This window comes from Rhincodon typus, chromosome 18, assembly GCF_021869965.1.
Source record: "Rhincodon typus isolate 14 chromosome 18, sRhiTyp1.1, whole genome shotgun sequence".
Classification (NCBI taxonomy): domain Eukaryota; kingdom Metazoa; phylum Chordata; class Chondrichthyes; order Orectolobiformes; family Rhincodontidae; genus Rhincodon; species Rhincodon typus.
The window spans coordinates 36,709,320-36,725,459 of NC_063349.1; the positions used below are offsets into that span (position 1 = coordinate 36,709,320).

A 16,140-nucleotide genomic window follows, 5' to 3' on the forward strand; every position below is an offset into this window, starting at 1 on the left:
CGATGCCACCCGAAGGTTGCAGGAACAGCAACTCATATTCCGCTTGGGAACCCTGCAGCCCAATGGTATCAATGTGGATTTCACAAGTTTCAAAATCTCCCCTCCCCCTACCGCATCCCAAAACCAGTCCAGCTCGTCCCTGCCTCCCTAACCTGTTCTTCCTCCCACCTATCCCCTCCTCCCACCTCAAGCCGCACCTCCATCTCCTACCGACCAACCTCATCCCGCCCCCTTGACCTGTCCGTCCTCCCTGGACTGACCTATCCCCTTCCTAACTCCCTACCTACACTCACCTTTCCTGGCTCCATCCCCGCCTCTTCGACCTGTTTGTTTCCTCTCCACCTATCCTCTCCTCTATCCCTCTTCTATCCGCCTCCCACTCTCTCCCTATTTATTTCAAAACCCCCTTCCCCTCCCCCTTTTCTGATGAAGGGTCTAGGCCCGAAACGTCAGCCTCTCTGCTCCTATGATGCTGCTTGGCCTGCTGTGTTCATCCAGCCCTGCACCTTGATTTGAACCTAAGTTTGTTTTACACCTGGAAGTGTTTAAATTCAAGCTCTCCCTAGCTCTGTTCCTGTTTACACATGCTACCTCCTCGATTTTACTCTATCTTTAAGGATAATTACAGCTATCTGGCTTTTAAGTTGGGACTTCCGGGTTTGTTGCAACGGTTCCAAATCAAAGTGAAAGCGTTCGATGGGAGACGGCACTGGCCTAGTTTAATCACGAAGATGTTATGGCTCACACAGGCGAACAGCCAGTGAGTGCGCTTAGGTCTCTGCGCTCAGACGAAGCCACTTTTGTTAAATTTGTCAATCGGACCATGCGGACTGCAAGGCCTTGGTGGATTAATTTTGACGGAGTTCCTCAGAACTATGATGATATTCCGCCTGGAGGAGCCCTGCATATGCGCACGTACCGGAGTAAGTAGCTGGGAATGAACAATGCAGAATCAGATATAGCTGTAAGATGTAGCTCGCTCGGATAATCAACCCTCTCCCTCTTTGAAGCTGAGCCACATATTCCTGCAGGAAATTGGATAAGCCTTGTACTGCTTCCTGTAAACCTGAAACTGCTGAATCTACACAGTGTTTACTTTCAAAGGGGCCCTGCGTTATTCTTAGGACTATATCTCGATGAACATTACCTAGGACTAAAGAGCAAAATAAATGTATTGAATATCTGATCTAAAAATGTCTAATGTTCAAAGTGTATTTTTGAACCAACTCTGTAATGGATACTGTACACGTCTTTTTTTAAAAAAAGGTATGCTGTCGCTTAATTGGGTGTTTTTTTTCTTGCCTGGATTGCTGTAAATAATCAGGAAAATGGCAGACCTAAGACTACCCTTTGAAGGTGTTAATTAACTGGGCAGCATCATGTGGACAAACAATGGGAGAAAATCATGGCTAAGGAATGACCAAGTTTGGAAGCTAATAAATGGTCCAATGGCATACTTATGATTCAGGTGGGGGTGGGGGTTTTGGGGAAGGGAGGGGAGGGGGTGGTGGTGCTTGTGACACACCGCTGTATAAAGGTGAAGTTAATGTATAAAGGTAATGTCACCATGGTCTTACAGACCGTAGGGCTGCTCGCTCATTAGAGAGAGATGACTGGTGGTGGTTTAACCTGAAGGTTACCAAGCCTAAGGGAAGGGGTGAGGTTGAGAAGGAAAATCTTACATGATAGCCTCAGACAGTGTAGGAATTGAACTCATGCTGTTGGCATCACTGCCACCATAAACCAGCCAACTGGCCAAATGAGTGATTGAACATATAATACAGGATGAACTCAGAGTTTTTGCAACACGGGAATGGGTCCTTCAGCTCAGTGTCTGTACCAGTTCTCCAACATCTATTATAGCCCCATTTCCTGGCATCTGACCCATAGACTTGTATGTTATGACATTTCAAGTGTCGATCTAAATGCTTCTTAAAAGTCTTGGGCATTCCCCCTCTGCCACTCTTAGGCAATGAGTTCCAGATATCCACCACCCTTTTGGTGGAAAAAAAATCCTCAAATCCCCTCTCAACCTCCAACATCTTACCTTAAAAGTTGGCAAAGCAGTCAGCACTGTTTAAGCTCAGCTGTGACTGTCAAGGTAGCTCCCAGTTGAAGTGGTAGGAAAAGAAAGATTAAAGAATTTTGAGATTATTTTGGGCGCACAAGTATCAATGTTATGTAGAACTAGGCACTATTCATACAAATATCACATTTTGTACTACTTTGGTGGGGTCTCTTTCTAGCTGTCAAAGCTTCTGATTTAGTTCTGTTTTTCTTCTAGCCAACTTTGAAAGCTGCTGAGTCCTGAACAGTCCAGGCAGCAGAGGCACATTATCATCGAGTCATACAGCATGGAAACAGACCCTTTGGTCCAACTCATCCATGCCAACCAAGTTTCCCAAACTGAATTAGTCCCACATGCCTGTGTTTGACTCATATCCCTCTAAACCTTTGCTGTTCATGTATCTATCCAAATGTCTTTTAAGTGTTATAACTGTACTTGTATCTACCAATTCCTCTGGCAGTTCATTCCACATACGAATCACCCTCTGTGTGAAAAAAATTGCCCCTTGGGTTCTAAATCTTTCTCCTCTCACCTTAAAAATATACCCCCTTGTTTTGAACACCCTAACCCTAGGGAAAAGACCTTTGCTATGAACCTTACCCATGTCCCTCATGATTTTATAAACCTCCCAGGCACCCATCAACCTGCTACGTTCCAGTGAAAAAAGTCCCAGCCTCTCCCTATAACTCAAGCCCTCCAGTCCTAGCAACATCCTGATAAATCTTTTCTGAACTCTTTCCAATTTAATAATATCCTTCCTATAGCACGGCAACCAGAACTGTACACAGTACTCTAGCAGTGGCCTCACCAGTGTCTTATACAACTTAACATGATGTCCCAACTCCTATAGTTGAAGGACTGAGCAATGAAGGCAAGCGTGCTAAATACCTGCTTAACCACCCTGTCTACCTGTGATGCAACTTTCAAAGAACTATGTACCTGAACCCCTAGGTCTCTGTTGGACAACACTGCCCAGGACCCTACCATTAATTGTATAAGTCCTGCCCTTATTAACTAAAATGCAAAACCTCCCATTTATCTAAATTAAACTCCATCTGCCACTCCTCAGCCCAATGATCCAATTGAGCAAGATCCCCTTGTAATCTTAGATAACCTTCTTCACTGTCAACTACACCACCAAATTTGGTCTCATCTGAAAACTTACTAACTATGCCTCCTAAATTTTCATCCAATTCGTTTATGTAAATTACAAACAAAAATGGACTCAGCACCGATCCCTGCAGAACACTGCTGGTCACAGGCCTCCTGTCCGAAAAACAAATCTCCACCACCACCGTGTCTTCTACTGTCAAGCCAATTTTGTATCTAATTGGCAAGCTCTCCCTGTATCCCATGTGATCTAAATTTACTGATTAGTCTACCATACAGGACCTTGTCAAAGGCTTTACGAAAGTCCATGTAGTTAATGTCTACTGCTTTGCCTTTGAATGCATGGACAGCATTTTTAAACTCTTCATCATCAGTCTGTAGGCTACACACTAGTGTTATTAGTCTTGTGTTCTGGTAGTACCCCTTGCTACCTTGGAGCTGATATAGAGAAGTCCCATACTGGAGGCTGGCGTGGAGTGGTGAGTCCTGGACTGGAGGCCATTGCAGGAAGGCGAGGCCCATTGCGGACTCGAGGTGAGGCCTCGGGTTTTAAAGCACCATGTGGTCTGGAGACTTGGCCCGGTGCAATCTGGAGGCTAGGTGCTGGCATGGACTAGGGTGGAAAGACTGTAAATCGAGTACTTTTTTTTCCCCTTTTCATTCTTATGCTGGACTTTTATTTATTATTCTTTCAATTTTGTACCAAATACATAAGTATCTGTACCAAGGTATCTTGTACCTAAGATGGCGCTATAAGCGGCGACATTGCAAACTTTTCACTGCACTCATTTGAGTGCATGTGACAAAAAAAAACTATTTCAATTCAATTCCTTTCCTCTCTCATGCATTAATCTTCACTTCTAGTGGTGCTCCAATCATTTCCACTGCCCCTCCTATGTTTCCTCCGTAGACTTAGCCCACAACCATCAAGCTGTCCATACATGCCCTCAGGCATGCACCCTTATTCAATTTATCTGCTCCTTCAATTGCACCCCTCATTACCCTCTTGTGTTACCCTCTCTCAACAACGTACAGCTCCGACCCTTCTTTGCCCCTAACACTTTCCTCAACCTCTCAATTGCCTATCTCCATTTCCCAAGATGCTTCTGGCATTCCTGACAACCACTCCATTTAGGTTTAACTGCTTGTCATACCTTCTCACCTTTATGTGTACCTTTCTTTCATCATGGCCGTTTTGTCTTGAGCGCCTCACGCATGCCCATTCTGGTTTGATGTCCGGAATGTGACCTTTGGCCTTCTGCCTTTCAAAAGCCTGGAAGGTTATGCCCATTGTTTGTATTTTTTTCTGTTACTTCACTGTAATGTTACAAATTGTCCTTCTGCCAAACTGATAAGCCAGTATCTTTATGCATTGAATGGAAGCATATTTTTTATGAATTGAAATGAAAAAATTAAAAGCCACTAAGTTGATTTCTGTGAAAGAGTGAATAAGTCGCAAGATTGCCAAAATGGTGATAAGTTTTGATGTGGCCAAGTTTAAACAATGAAACAGCATTATCTTGAATGCATCTGATACAGTAAAGTTCATCAACTGATTTGGTAATGTTTTCATTTTTATGTGCATCATTGGATGCAGGTCTGAGTAACTTGAGCAAAAATTATAGCCTGTGCCAGTAATAATTTTAGTTTTGTTGCCTTATCAGTACAAACCTATACTATACCATCAATAGAGATGGTTCAGTGGCCAAAAAGTGTCCTGCAGTTTTTCTGTTGTGTTGCGGTATAAAGGAGGTGAGTTGCTCAGCATCAGAAGCCTTGGTAACATTGTAACATTACCTCTGGAGCAGAGTTACTGTGTACTTAAAATTGATGTACGGTAGAATTACAATGAACTAAAATTGGATGACCCAAAATTCCAATTGTGTCAAAGTTGCCAACTAGTCCAGCCAGCAGAAAGCCAACTGTTTTCGAGGATATGTTCTTGATGAGGAAGTGTGGAAGATGGTGACAGAAGTCACAATCACCATCTACTCCCCCCATTCTGGGTTCAAACAAGTATGACTTTGCAAGACGTCAAGAATGAGGAGGAGCAATAAGGGCACCCATATCCATGACAAGGTTCTTTTTGCTCACCTTCAGGGGACTAGTGTGGAAATTCCAGCAGAGACAACCAGGAAAACTGACTCCAATGTGCAGGACACTGTATGTTACACAACAGAACGGGCTGATGAAACGATGATAGCTGCAGTACGTTTTTCAACTGAGGACTGATGACCTAAGTCCAATGAACCTACCTATCTACCCAACCATCTATTTCCACAGCTGTTTTGTCACTGCAGCAGGAAAACACAGAAAAGATGTTTGACTGTGCTGATAAGTTGGCCTATAATGCACCTGGCCAAAGACTGCATGTTAAGTTGAAAGGTATTATTGGGTTTTTCTGGAACAAACTCCCAAACCGTTTCAATGTCTTTTATTGTACAGCGATAGGTCATTGTCAGTTGTGAACTAATTGAAAAGTAAAGATATTTTCCATATTTACGATACCTGTGTGTTTTCAAATTTTATTGAAGTAGATCATGTCTTGGGACAAAACTGGATTACATAGTGGCCTCCTTGGCCATCTAAGTGCTGTGTTTAACAGATTTATGGGTGGTGTTCCTGTGATTTCACTCGTCATGATTTTACTTACATAAAATAACAGCAGAAGCAGGTTTCATAGACTTCAGGTACTGACAACACGGTCCATCACTTGATTTCAAGCTCCTTTTACTATTTTCAGCTCATCCTTGGGTTTTTCGTGATGCAGATACTGGAGACAAATTGCTGATAAAGAATGATGAGATATATTTTCCAACATCCAAACAATATGATGAAGATGGTCCGACTTACATTCCTGTTGATGTCACAGTTCCAGGTAAATTCAGCTTCATTTTTAGCTGAACCCACAACTGTCACAAGCTGGCAGTCGATCAGCCATTACTTCTTAGACCCACAATCAACTAGAGTTATCTGAATACGTTGATGGTCAAAATGTTGTCATTCATTTACTCATTAACTTTTTCTAGCAATTATTTTGAAATATTTCTCTAGCCTGTTAATTATCATGGAAGAGTGAGGGAAGTTTTCTTTAAATAACTGGGTAATTTCACCATTTAGACTACAAAATCCCAGACTCTAATATGTCTTTTCAATCTGTTCTTAGTCCCACTGAACTAAATTCTTCCTATCGTGACTTTTCTGTTTTTCTCTTCTTGTCCACATTTTCCCTGCCCATTTCCATGGCATTTCAATGTTCTCATTACTTCAACAGTTTTCTGGCCTTAACTGTCTCATTTTCACCATTGACATCCAATTGCTATACACCTCCATCCTCCACCAGATGGTCTGTAAGTTCTCCACTTCTTCCTCAATTTGCAGTTAGAGACTCAAAAAGTCTCCATCCAGGACTGAGGGCAGCATGGTGGCTCAGTGGTTAGCACTGCTGCCTCACAGCGCCACGGACCCGGGTTTGATTCCACCCTCGGGTGACTGTCTGTGTGGAGTTTGCACATTCTCCCCGTATCTGTGTGGGTTTCCTCCGGGTGCTCCAGTTTCCTTCCACAGTCCAAAGATGTGCAGGCTAGGTGGATTGGCCATGCTAAATTGCCCGTAGTGTCCAGGGATGTGTAGATTAGGTGGGTTAAGTGGGGATGGGTTTGGGTGGGATGCTCTGAGGGTCGGTGTGAACTTGTTGGGCCGAAGGGCCTGTTTCCACACTGTAGGGATTCTATGATGATGATGAACAGACTTCCTCCTTTGTCTTGCAAAACATATTCTCACATTAAACAACATCTCCTTCAACTCCCCTCACTTCCTCCAAAGTTATTAAGATAGTTGCACACATAGATCCTAGCTATGCCCAACTTTTTTGTGGGGTAAATGAAACATGTTTTGTTCCAGTTCTACTCAGACCCTCTCCCTGTGATTTAATTTTGGAATACCAATGAGTGCCTAGATTCTGCTTCCTGCTTTTGTGCTTAACTGGAAAATGTCATAGACTTGACTTCTAATTTCTGTGTTCTCTCACCTTCCATGGTTTATATCCAGTTGTTCTTTCCCTTTGTTGATTTTTCTATCTCAATATCTGTGGATAATTAATCAACTGGTAGTCATGATAAGCCCATGGCCTCCCACAGATACCTTGCCTTTACTTGCATACATCAAATTCCCTGTTAGGGTTTAATACTATTCTACCAGGTTCTCCGTCTAATCTGTTCAGATAGTACAATATTCCTCAGTTGACTATCGCATCCTCCCGCTGCAGTTGACAAACACCTCCACCACGTCAATCCTTTTTCATGCATTTCATTCCTTCTCCCTCACAGAACTTTAAGGTTGCCCTTGTCCTCACACCTGTCATGTCACTAACCACCACATTCAACATGTCACCCAATGCTGTTTCTACCACGTCTAGCAAAACACAACTTCCCCTGCACATCACCCTTTTTAGCATTACTAAGGGATCATTCCTTCCATGTCAACCAGGTTCACTCCTCTATTACTCCAAAAATCTATCCTATTCCTACAGCAGTTTCAAAGTAACCACAGGAGGTGTCAGACCTCAGCTCTTTTTAACCTCTGGCCGTCTCACCACCCAAGGTACCAATCACTCCAAGTGAAACAATGATTGATTTGAACTTCACTCACTTTATTATACTGTATTCACTACTCACAACGTAGCCACACTGGAGAGACCAGATGCAGACTGGGTGACCCCTCCGTGGCAAACCGCCACCCAGTTAACGCATATGAGCAGGAGCATCCTTTTTCCTGTCAATTCAGTTCTCAACCTGTTCCATCTCTGACCTTGGCCAGTTACAATGTTCGATGAAGCTTAACTCGAGAAGCAGCATCTCACCTTTCGACTGGCTACTTTATAGACTTAAATCAATATGTTTTGCTTTTTCTTCGTAATTCCTTATTAATCCCTTCACTTTGCATTCAAAAATCTGCTGTTATGCTATTCACACCTCGTCTGGACACATATTTTGTTTCTCGTTTATGTGGTTCCACTAAACTTACTGTGAATTAATCTATGCTGGCCTTCTCTTTCACAGACCTTCTCTTTTCTTCTTCTTCCCACCTTCTCCACCTCCACTCTGTCTTCTCCCAATCACTTGATCAAAACCTATTTGATTACTTCCTTATAAAAGCAAAATATTGCATTTGCCGGAAATCAGAAACAAACACTGAAAATGCTGGAGAACCTCAACAGATCTGGCATCATCTGTGGAGAGAGATATAAATTTAACATGAATCTTCTTCAGAACAGTTCTGAAGAAAAGTCATATACATCATAAACACTTTATTAGCAGATTCAATTTCAAAACAATCTTCATAGCTTTTGCTCAAACATTGTTAAGTTGGGGGTAGAATTTCCATGGGATTGTTTCCAATTTCCTTGCAAAATCTTCAGTGAAACATTGATGAAAAAAACGCTTGAGATACTGCATAAAATGACAGGATATGGAAAAAAATCCATTCAGAGAAAGAAAATATTTCTTTCACTCTCTAATTTTCTGAAAAAAAATCTTTGTTAATTACTGAAGTTTGGGGACCAGCAAATAGCATGAAACAAAACTTAATTTTATTAATGTTAAATCAATGTAATTTATTTCCTCTCCCCTCTCGGACTTTGGGGCTAAATATAGCAACTCCCTAATATTTGGCTGAGATTAACAAATGCATCACAAACTGTGATCAAACATGAACATAAAATATTAGCATATTTATCCTTAACAGAATCATATCTGTTTGTAGTCTAGCAAAACTGTTACTTAGCTGCAGTTCATTTAATTGTTACTCTTACAATAATTTCAAGACCCAGGTTCTTAAGTTTGCACCATTGCTTAATAATAAATAGTTTGACAGCCTGAATCTTTATAATATTCAAAATTGAATATCCTAATTCTAGTGTATGATAAATTTATTCTTTCTCAGTATATTCATTGAAGAACTGCTGCTTGCAATGTATTCGTAAACACGTGAAATCGGACGATTACACAAAGTTGGAACTACCAAATTCGCTGCATACTGATCTCAAAAATTCTCCACATCTGCTAAGAGCAATTGAAAACCTAAGCAAGCTCTACAGAAACAATTAATAATTTGAACTTAGTAGTTCATGATTTTTATTTGTAACATTTCGTTTTGCCAACTGTATCTTGTTTTAGCATTTCAAGTAAATCTATGTTTATTCTAAGCAATACTCCTTCATTAATGTAAGCTTGCTGTGCTTCATGCTACAACAAGGACTACACTTTAAAAACTACTTCAATGGCTGTAAAAGTCTTTGAAATGTTGGCTGATCATGAGGGGCATTTTATAAATGTATATCTTCCCTTTATTAACCACCTGAAATTGAGTAACATCCTGTCACTAGAGCTTTAAAATTTCAGACTGTTTGTTAAATAAATTAATATTTAAAGAGATATTCAAAGAATGTTTTACACAATCTCTGGTCTCCTGATAATTATGGACTTCAATATTCCTTCTGTTAGACCCTCTTCAAAGAAGTGGATATAAAAGTTTGGTGGACCATATCACTGGTGTTGCCCAAAGGCAGCAAATGCAATGGGAATATTATCAATTACAAGTTCCCCTCCAAGCCACACAATATCCTATAACTGTGGAACCATATCCTGATCAAGAAAGAAATTGGGTCTCTTGAAGAGCACTAAGATGGATAAGTCCCTAGGGCCCGATGGTATCTAACCCAAGTTATTGAGAGAGGCACAGGAGAGGAGATTGCTGGGGCCTTGACCAAGATCTTTGTATCCTCGCTAGCCACTGGAGAGGTCCTGGAGGATGGCAAGTAGCTAATGTTCATCTGTTCAAGAAGGGAAATAGGGATAATCCAGGAAACTACAGACCAGTGAGTCTTACATCAGTGGCTGGGAAGCTATTGGAGAGAATTCTTAAGGATAGGATTTATGTATGTTTAGAAAAGCATGGCCTAATTAGGGACAGTCAGCATAGCTTTGTGTGAGGCAGGTTATGTCTTACTAACTTGATTGAATTTTTCAAGGAGATAACAAGGGTCATTGATGAGGATACAGCAGTGGATGTTGTTTACATGGATTTTGGTAAGGCTTTCAACAAGGTCCTTAATGGTAGGCTCATCCAGAATATTAAGATGCATGGGATCCATGGTGACTTGGCCATGTCGATTCAGATTGGCTTATCCATAGAAGACAGAGGGTATTGGTGGAAGGGTGCGTCTCAGGCTGGAGGTCCGTTCCGCAAGGATCCATACTGGAACCTGTGCTGTTTGTGATGTATATGTAAGTTACTTAGATGAAAATGTAAATGGGTGGATTAGTAAGTTTGCAGACAATACAGAGATTGGTGGAGTTGTGGATAGTGTAGAGGGTTGTCAAAGGATACAGCCAGATATAGTTCAGTTGCACATATGGGTGGATAAATGGCAGATGGAGTTTAATCCAGGTAAGTGTGAGGTACTGCACTTCGGGAGATCAAATGTTAAGGAAAAGTATGCAGTTAATGGTAGGCCTCTGAACAGCACTGATGTACAGAAGGATCTTGGGGTTCAAGTCCATTGCTCTCTGCAAGTAGCCACGCAAGTAGATAGGGTGGTAAAGAAGGCGTATGGCATGCTTGTTTTTATTGGTCAGGGAATTGAGTACAAAAGTCAGAATGTCATGTTGCAGCTTTATAAGACTTTGGTTAGGCCAAATTTCGAGTATTGCATTCAGTTCTGGTTTGCCACATTACAGGAAGGATGTGGAGGCTTTGGAGAGGGTGCAGAAGAGGTTTACCAGGATGCTGCCTGGATTAGAGGGTGAGTGAGCTATAAGGAGAGGATAGAAAAACTCGAGTTGTTTCCTCTTGAGTGATGCAAGCTGAGGGGAGACCTGATAGAAGTCTATAAAATTTTGAGATACATACATAGGGCTAATGGTCAGAATCTTTTTCCCAGAGTTGAAGTATCTAATACTAGGTTAGAGGGAGACAGTTCAAAAGAGATGCGAGGGGCAAGTTTTTTTTACACAGAGTGGTAGGAGTCTGGAACGCACTGCCAGGGGTGGTGGTGGAGACAAATGTGATAGGGGTATTTAGTGGACTTTTAGATAAGCAGATGAATATGCAAGGAATGGAGGGATATGGACCAATAGCAGGCAGAAGCAATTAGTTTAATTTGGCATCATGTTCGGCTCAACATTGTGGGCTGAAGGACCTGTTCCTGTGCTGCACTGTTCTATGTTCTAGATCATTGGTTCCTTTACTGTCACTGGGTCAAAATCCTAGAATTCCATTACTAATAGCACTTGGGTGTACCTATAGCAAATGGACTGCAGTGGTTCAAGAAGGCACCTTTTCAAGGCCATCTGTTTGAGGGCATGTGGTTGCCCCTTATGTGACAGTGTATGACCAGAGAGCATAATATCAGAATAAGGGGTCCCCCATTTAAGACAACAATAAGGAGGATGTTTTTCCTCAGCATAGTTAATTGTGGAGAAGGTATGGAAGATATAGGATGTGGGGAAATAAATAGTGACATCTTGAAAAATGTCCACATTACATAGCCAAAGAGTCATAGAGTCGTACTGCACGGGGACAGGCCCTTTGGCCCAAACTGGTCCGTGCTGACCAAAATGTCTATCCACACTAAGCCCATTTCCCTGCACTTGGCCCATGTCCTTCTAAACTTTTCCTATCCATGTATTTGTCCAAATGCCTTTTAAATGTTGTTAACATACCCGCCTCAACCAATTCCGCTGACAGCTCATTCCATATGCGTACCACCCTCTGTGTAAAAAAAGTTGCCCCTCAGGTTCCCATGTACTCTTTCCCCTCTTACCTTAAACTGATGTCCTCTAGTCCTCGATTCCCCAACCCTGGGAAAAAGACTGAGTGCATTCACCCTGTCCATGCCTCTCATGATCTTATACACTTCTTTAAGATACCCCCTCAGTCTCCTTCACTCTAAAGATAAAAGTCCCAGCTTGTCCAACCTGTCCCTATAACTCAGTTCCTTGAGTACTGGCAACAGTTTTGTAAATTTCTTCTGCACTCTTTCCAGTTTAATAATATCCTTCCTATAGCAAGGTGACCAAAACTGAACACAATATTCCAAGTGCAGCCTCACTAACACCATGTACAACTGCAACATAACTTCCCAACTTCTATACTCAATGCCCTGACCGATGAAGGCTCATGTGCTAAAAGCCTTCTTCACTGCCCTGTCTACCTGTGGCTCCACTTTCAGAGAACCATGCACCTGAACTCCAAGGTCCCTCTGTTCCACTACACTCCTTACGGCCCCACCATTCACCATGAAACTCCTACCTGGATTTGACTTTGCAAAATGCAGCACCTTGCACTTATCTATATTAAACTCCATTTGCCATTTCTCGGCCCATTTCCCCAGCTAATCAAGATCCTGCTGCAATTTCTGATAACCTTCCTCACTGCCCACAAGACTGCCTATTTTAGTATCATCTGCAAACTTTCTAATCATGCCTTGTACGTTCTCATCCAAATCATCGATATAGATAACAAACAGCAATGGACCCAGCACTGACCCCTGAGGCACACCATTAGTCACAGGCCTCCACTCAGACAAGCATCCTTCTAGTATTACCCTCTGCTTCCTGCCATCAAGCCAATTGTGTATCCAATTTGCCAGCTCTCCCTGGATTCCATGTGATCTGACCTTACAGAGAGGTCTACTATGTGGAACCTTATCAAAGGCCTTACTGAAATCCATATAGACTATGTGTACCACCCTGCCCTCATCAATCTTCCTGGTCACTTCATCAAAGAACTCTGACAAATTTGTGAGGCATGATCTCCCACGCACAAAGCCATGCTGACTACTCCTAATCAAACCCGGTTTTTCCAAATGCATGTATATCTTATCCCTTGGAATCTTCTGAAGTAACTTACCTACGACAGATGTTAAGCTTAGTATAATTCCAAGTTTTTATTTTGCAACCTTTCTTGAATAAGGGCACAACATTCACTACCCTCCAGTCTACAGCGGAGGCGCTGCTGTACAGCTTAAAATGCATAAAGGTGGATAAATACCCAGAACCTGATCAGGTGTACCCTAGAACTCTGTGGGAAGCTAAGAAAGTGATTGCTAGGCCCCTTGCTGAGATATTTGTATCATTGATAGCCTGAGGTGAGGTGCAGAAGACTGGAGGTTGGCTAATGTGGTGCTACTATTTAAGAAAGGTGGTAAAGAAAAGCCAGGGAACTATGGACTGGTGAGCCTGACATCAGTGGTGGGCACGTTGTTGGAGAGAATCATGTGGGTCAGGATTTACATGTATTTGGAAAGGCAAGGACTGATTAGGGATAGTCAACATGGCTTTGCGTGTGGGAAATAGTCTCTCACTAACTTGATTGAGTTTTGAGGAGAGAAGTGGATGTGATTTATATGGACTTCAGTAAGGCGTTCAACAAGATTCCTCATGGTAGATTGGTTAGCAAAGTTAGGGCACATGGAATACAGGGAGAACTAGCACATTTGGATACAGAACTGGCTTGAAGGTAGAGGACAGAGGGCAGTGGTGGAGGGTTGCTTTCCAGACTGGAGGCCTATGACCAGCGGTGTGCCACAAGGATCAGTGCTGGGTCCACGACTTTTCGTCATTTATATAAATGATTTGGATGTGAACGTAGGAGGTTTGGTTAGTAAGTTTGCAGATTGGAGATGTAGTGGACAGCAAAGAAGGTTACCTCAGAGTACAATGGAATCTTGATCATATGGGCCAACGGGTTGAGGAGTGCAGATGGATTTTAATTCAGATAAATGTGAGGTGCTGCATTTTGGAAAGACAAATCAGGGCAGGACTTATACACTTAATGTTAAGGTCCTGGGCTGAACAAAGAGACCTCGGAGTGCAGGTTCATAGTTCCTTGAAAGTGGAGTCACAGGTAGATAGGATAGTTAAGAAGGTATTTGGTATGCTTGCCTTTATTGGTCAGTGCATTGAGTGTAGGAGTTGGGAGGTCATGTTGCGGCTATACAGGTCATTGCTTAGATCACTTTTGGAATACCGTGTGCAATTCTGGACTCCCTTCTATAGGAAGGATGTTGTGAAACTTGAAAGGGTTCAGAAAAGATTTACAAGGATGTTGCCAGGGTTGGAGGGTTTGAGCTACAGGGACAGGCTGAATAGGCTGGGGCTATTTTCCATGGAGCATCAGAGACTGAGGGGTGGCCTTATTGATGTTTATAAAATCATGAGGGGCATGGTTAGGGTAAATAAGCCATTACTGGGATGTTTTAATTCCCAGAGTTGGGGAATCCAAAACTAGAGGGCATAGGTTTAAGGTGAGAGGGGAAAGATACAAAAGGGACCTAAGGGGCAACTTTTTCACGCAGAGGATAATGTGTATATGGAATGAGCTGCCAGAGGAAGTGGTGGAGGCTGGTGCAGTTGTAACATTTAAAAGGCATCTGGATGGGTATATGAACCGGAAGGGTTTAGAGGGATATGAGCTAAATTCTGGCAAATGGGACTAGATTTATTGAGGATATCTGGTCAGCATGGATGAGTTGGACGAAGGGTCTGTTTCTGTGTTGTACATCTCTATGACTCTATAACTCAATGAATCTGTCGCATACTTTACCATAGAGAGCTATCAAAGTTCAGTCATTTTCATCTGTATATCTCAGCCTTGAATATGCTTATATCAGTAAAGAAATCAAGGGTTGTGGGGATAAGACAGGGAAATGGATTTAAATCTCCAAGTGATTAATCTTTTGTCAAAGCAAATATCTATCCATATCTCATATCAGAGAAAGATAACCCTTTAATAATGTCTTTAAAATATCAAACTGTGAACTCTGAACCCCAGCTGAGATAACTGTGCTTAAAAACCTTGGTCAAGTATTCAGAATGGAACATGATCCTTGGGAAAAATGTAAGCTAAATGTTATATCAAAGCTACGTGTCCAGATGCTAATGTGTTGCAACTTGTTCCTACCAATTAAAACACCCCAGTAATGGCTTATTTAAATTCTGACAACTATAGTCTGTCTTTTAAAGTTGAAAGAGCAAGGCATTTAAAATCTACAGCTATGTCAGATACATAAACCTATAAACCCCAAGAGCACTTACATTATCGATTTATTTGTTGAGCAGTGAGTGTTAAGGGTATTGGACCTGCCAAAGTCAGTTCTGTTTGAATTCAGTCCTGAGTTCAAATGGTCCTGCTCCTGACTGAGTGAGCCATCTTTCTTCTGTTGGCAAAAAAATTGATCCTTGATAACGGGGAATAAACTTCTCCATTTGGGTCCCATCTGCTATTTTTAAAGGTCTGCAAAATTTTGTGTCAATCTCTGTGACAGAGATTTATAAAATCATAAGGGGTATGAATAGGGTAAATAGACAAGGTCTTTCTCCCTGGGTTGGGGAGTCCAAAACTAGATGACATAGGTTTAAGGTGAGAGGGGAAAGATTTAAAAGGGACCAAGAGGCAACTTTTTCACACAGAGGGTGGTGCGTGAATGGAATGAGCTGCCAGAGGAAGTGGTTGAGGCTGGTACAGTTACAACATTTAAAAGGCATCTGGATTGGCATTAGCATTGGAAGAGTTTAGAGGGTTATTGGCTAAATGCTAGCAAATGGGTCTAGATTGGGCCAAAAGGTCTGTTTCCATGCTATACATCTCTATGACTCTATATTTGGCCCCTACTGTCACGTTAGACTTACCCAGTATACCACCAGTGGAAGCCCTATACTTATGACTGAAATAAATATACTCAAAAAGCTGCAGAATAATATGTCCACAAAGAAATGTTTACAGTTTTATAAAGTGTAGGTTGTTTGAGTTGTCATTTGTAATTCCATATTTTCTCATGGCTCAAACACGCAAAGTTAAATATACAATAAATAGAACAGAAACTGGATACAAGTGCTATGAACCCAAAACATTGGATTTTGCCCACCTTCAGAGGGTTAAAAATGAAAAGAAATTTGTAG

General features: G+C 41.8%; 1 protein-coding gene across 2 annotated transcripts; it reads left to right on the top strand.

Moving 5' to 3' along the window:
• Window positions 1-239: 239 nt before the first annotated feature.
• vhll (von Hippel-Lindau tumor suppressor like) lies at window positions 240-9,620 on the top strand. Of its 2 annotated transcripts, none has more exons than XM_048607708.1 (3): window positions 240-923; window positions 5,949-6,056; window positions 9,122-9,612. In XM_048607708.1, the coding sequence occupies exons 1-3, from the start codon at window positions 737-739 to the stop codon at window positions 9,283-9,285; spliced, it is 459 nt and encodes a 152-aa protein (XP_048463665.1). In that variant the 5' UTR covers window positions 240-736; the 3' UTR covers window positions 9,286-9,612. The 2 variants fall into 2 exon arrangements, with proteins under 2 accessions (XP_048463665.1, XP_020388137.1); XM_020532548.2 differs by having other exon boundaries at window positions 277-923; window positions 5,922-6,056; window positions 9,122-9,620.
• The last annotated feature ends 6,520 nt before the right edge of the window (window positions 9,621-16,140 follow it).

What these genes read in the sequence shown, in the direction of transcription:
- vhll (XM_020532548.2), top strand. Translation starts at nt 737, where the DNA reads ATGGCTCACACAGGCGAACAGCCAGTGAGTGCGCTTAGGTCTCTGCGC. An exon ending in GCATATGCGCACGTACCGGA is followed by an intron (nt 924 to 5,921) that starts GTAAGTAGCTGG and finishes TACTATTTTCAG; the next exon opens with CTCATCCTTGGGTTTTTCGT. An exon ending in TGTTGATGTCACAGTTCCAG is followed by an intron (nt 6,057 to 9,121) that starts GTAAATTCAGCT and finishes ATTCTTTCTCAG; the next exon opens with TATATTCATTGAAGAACTGC.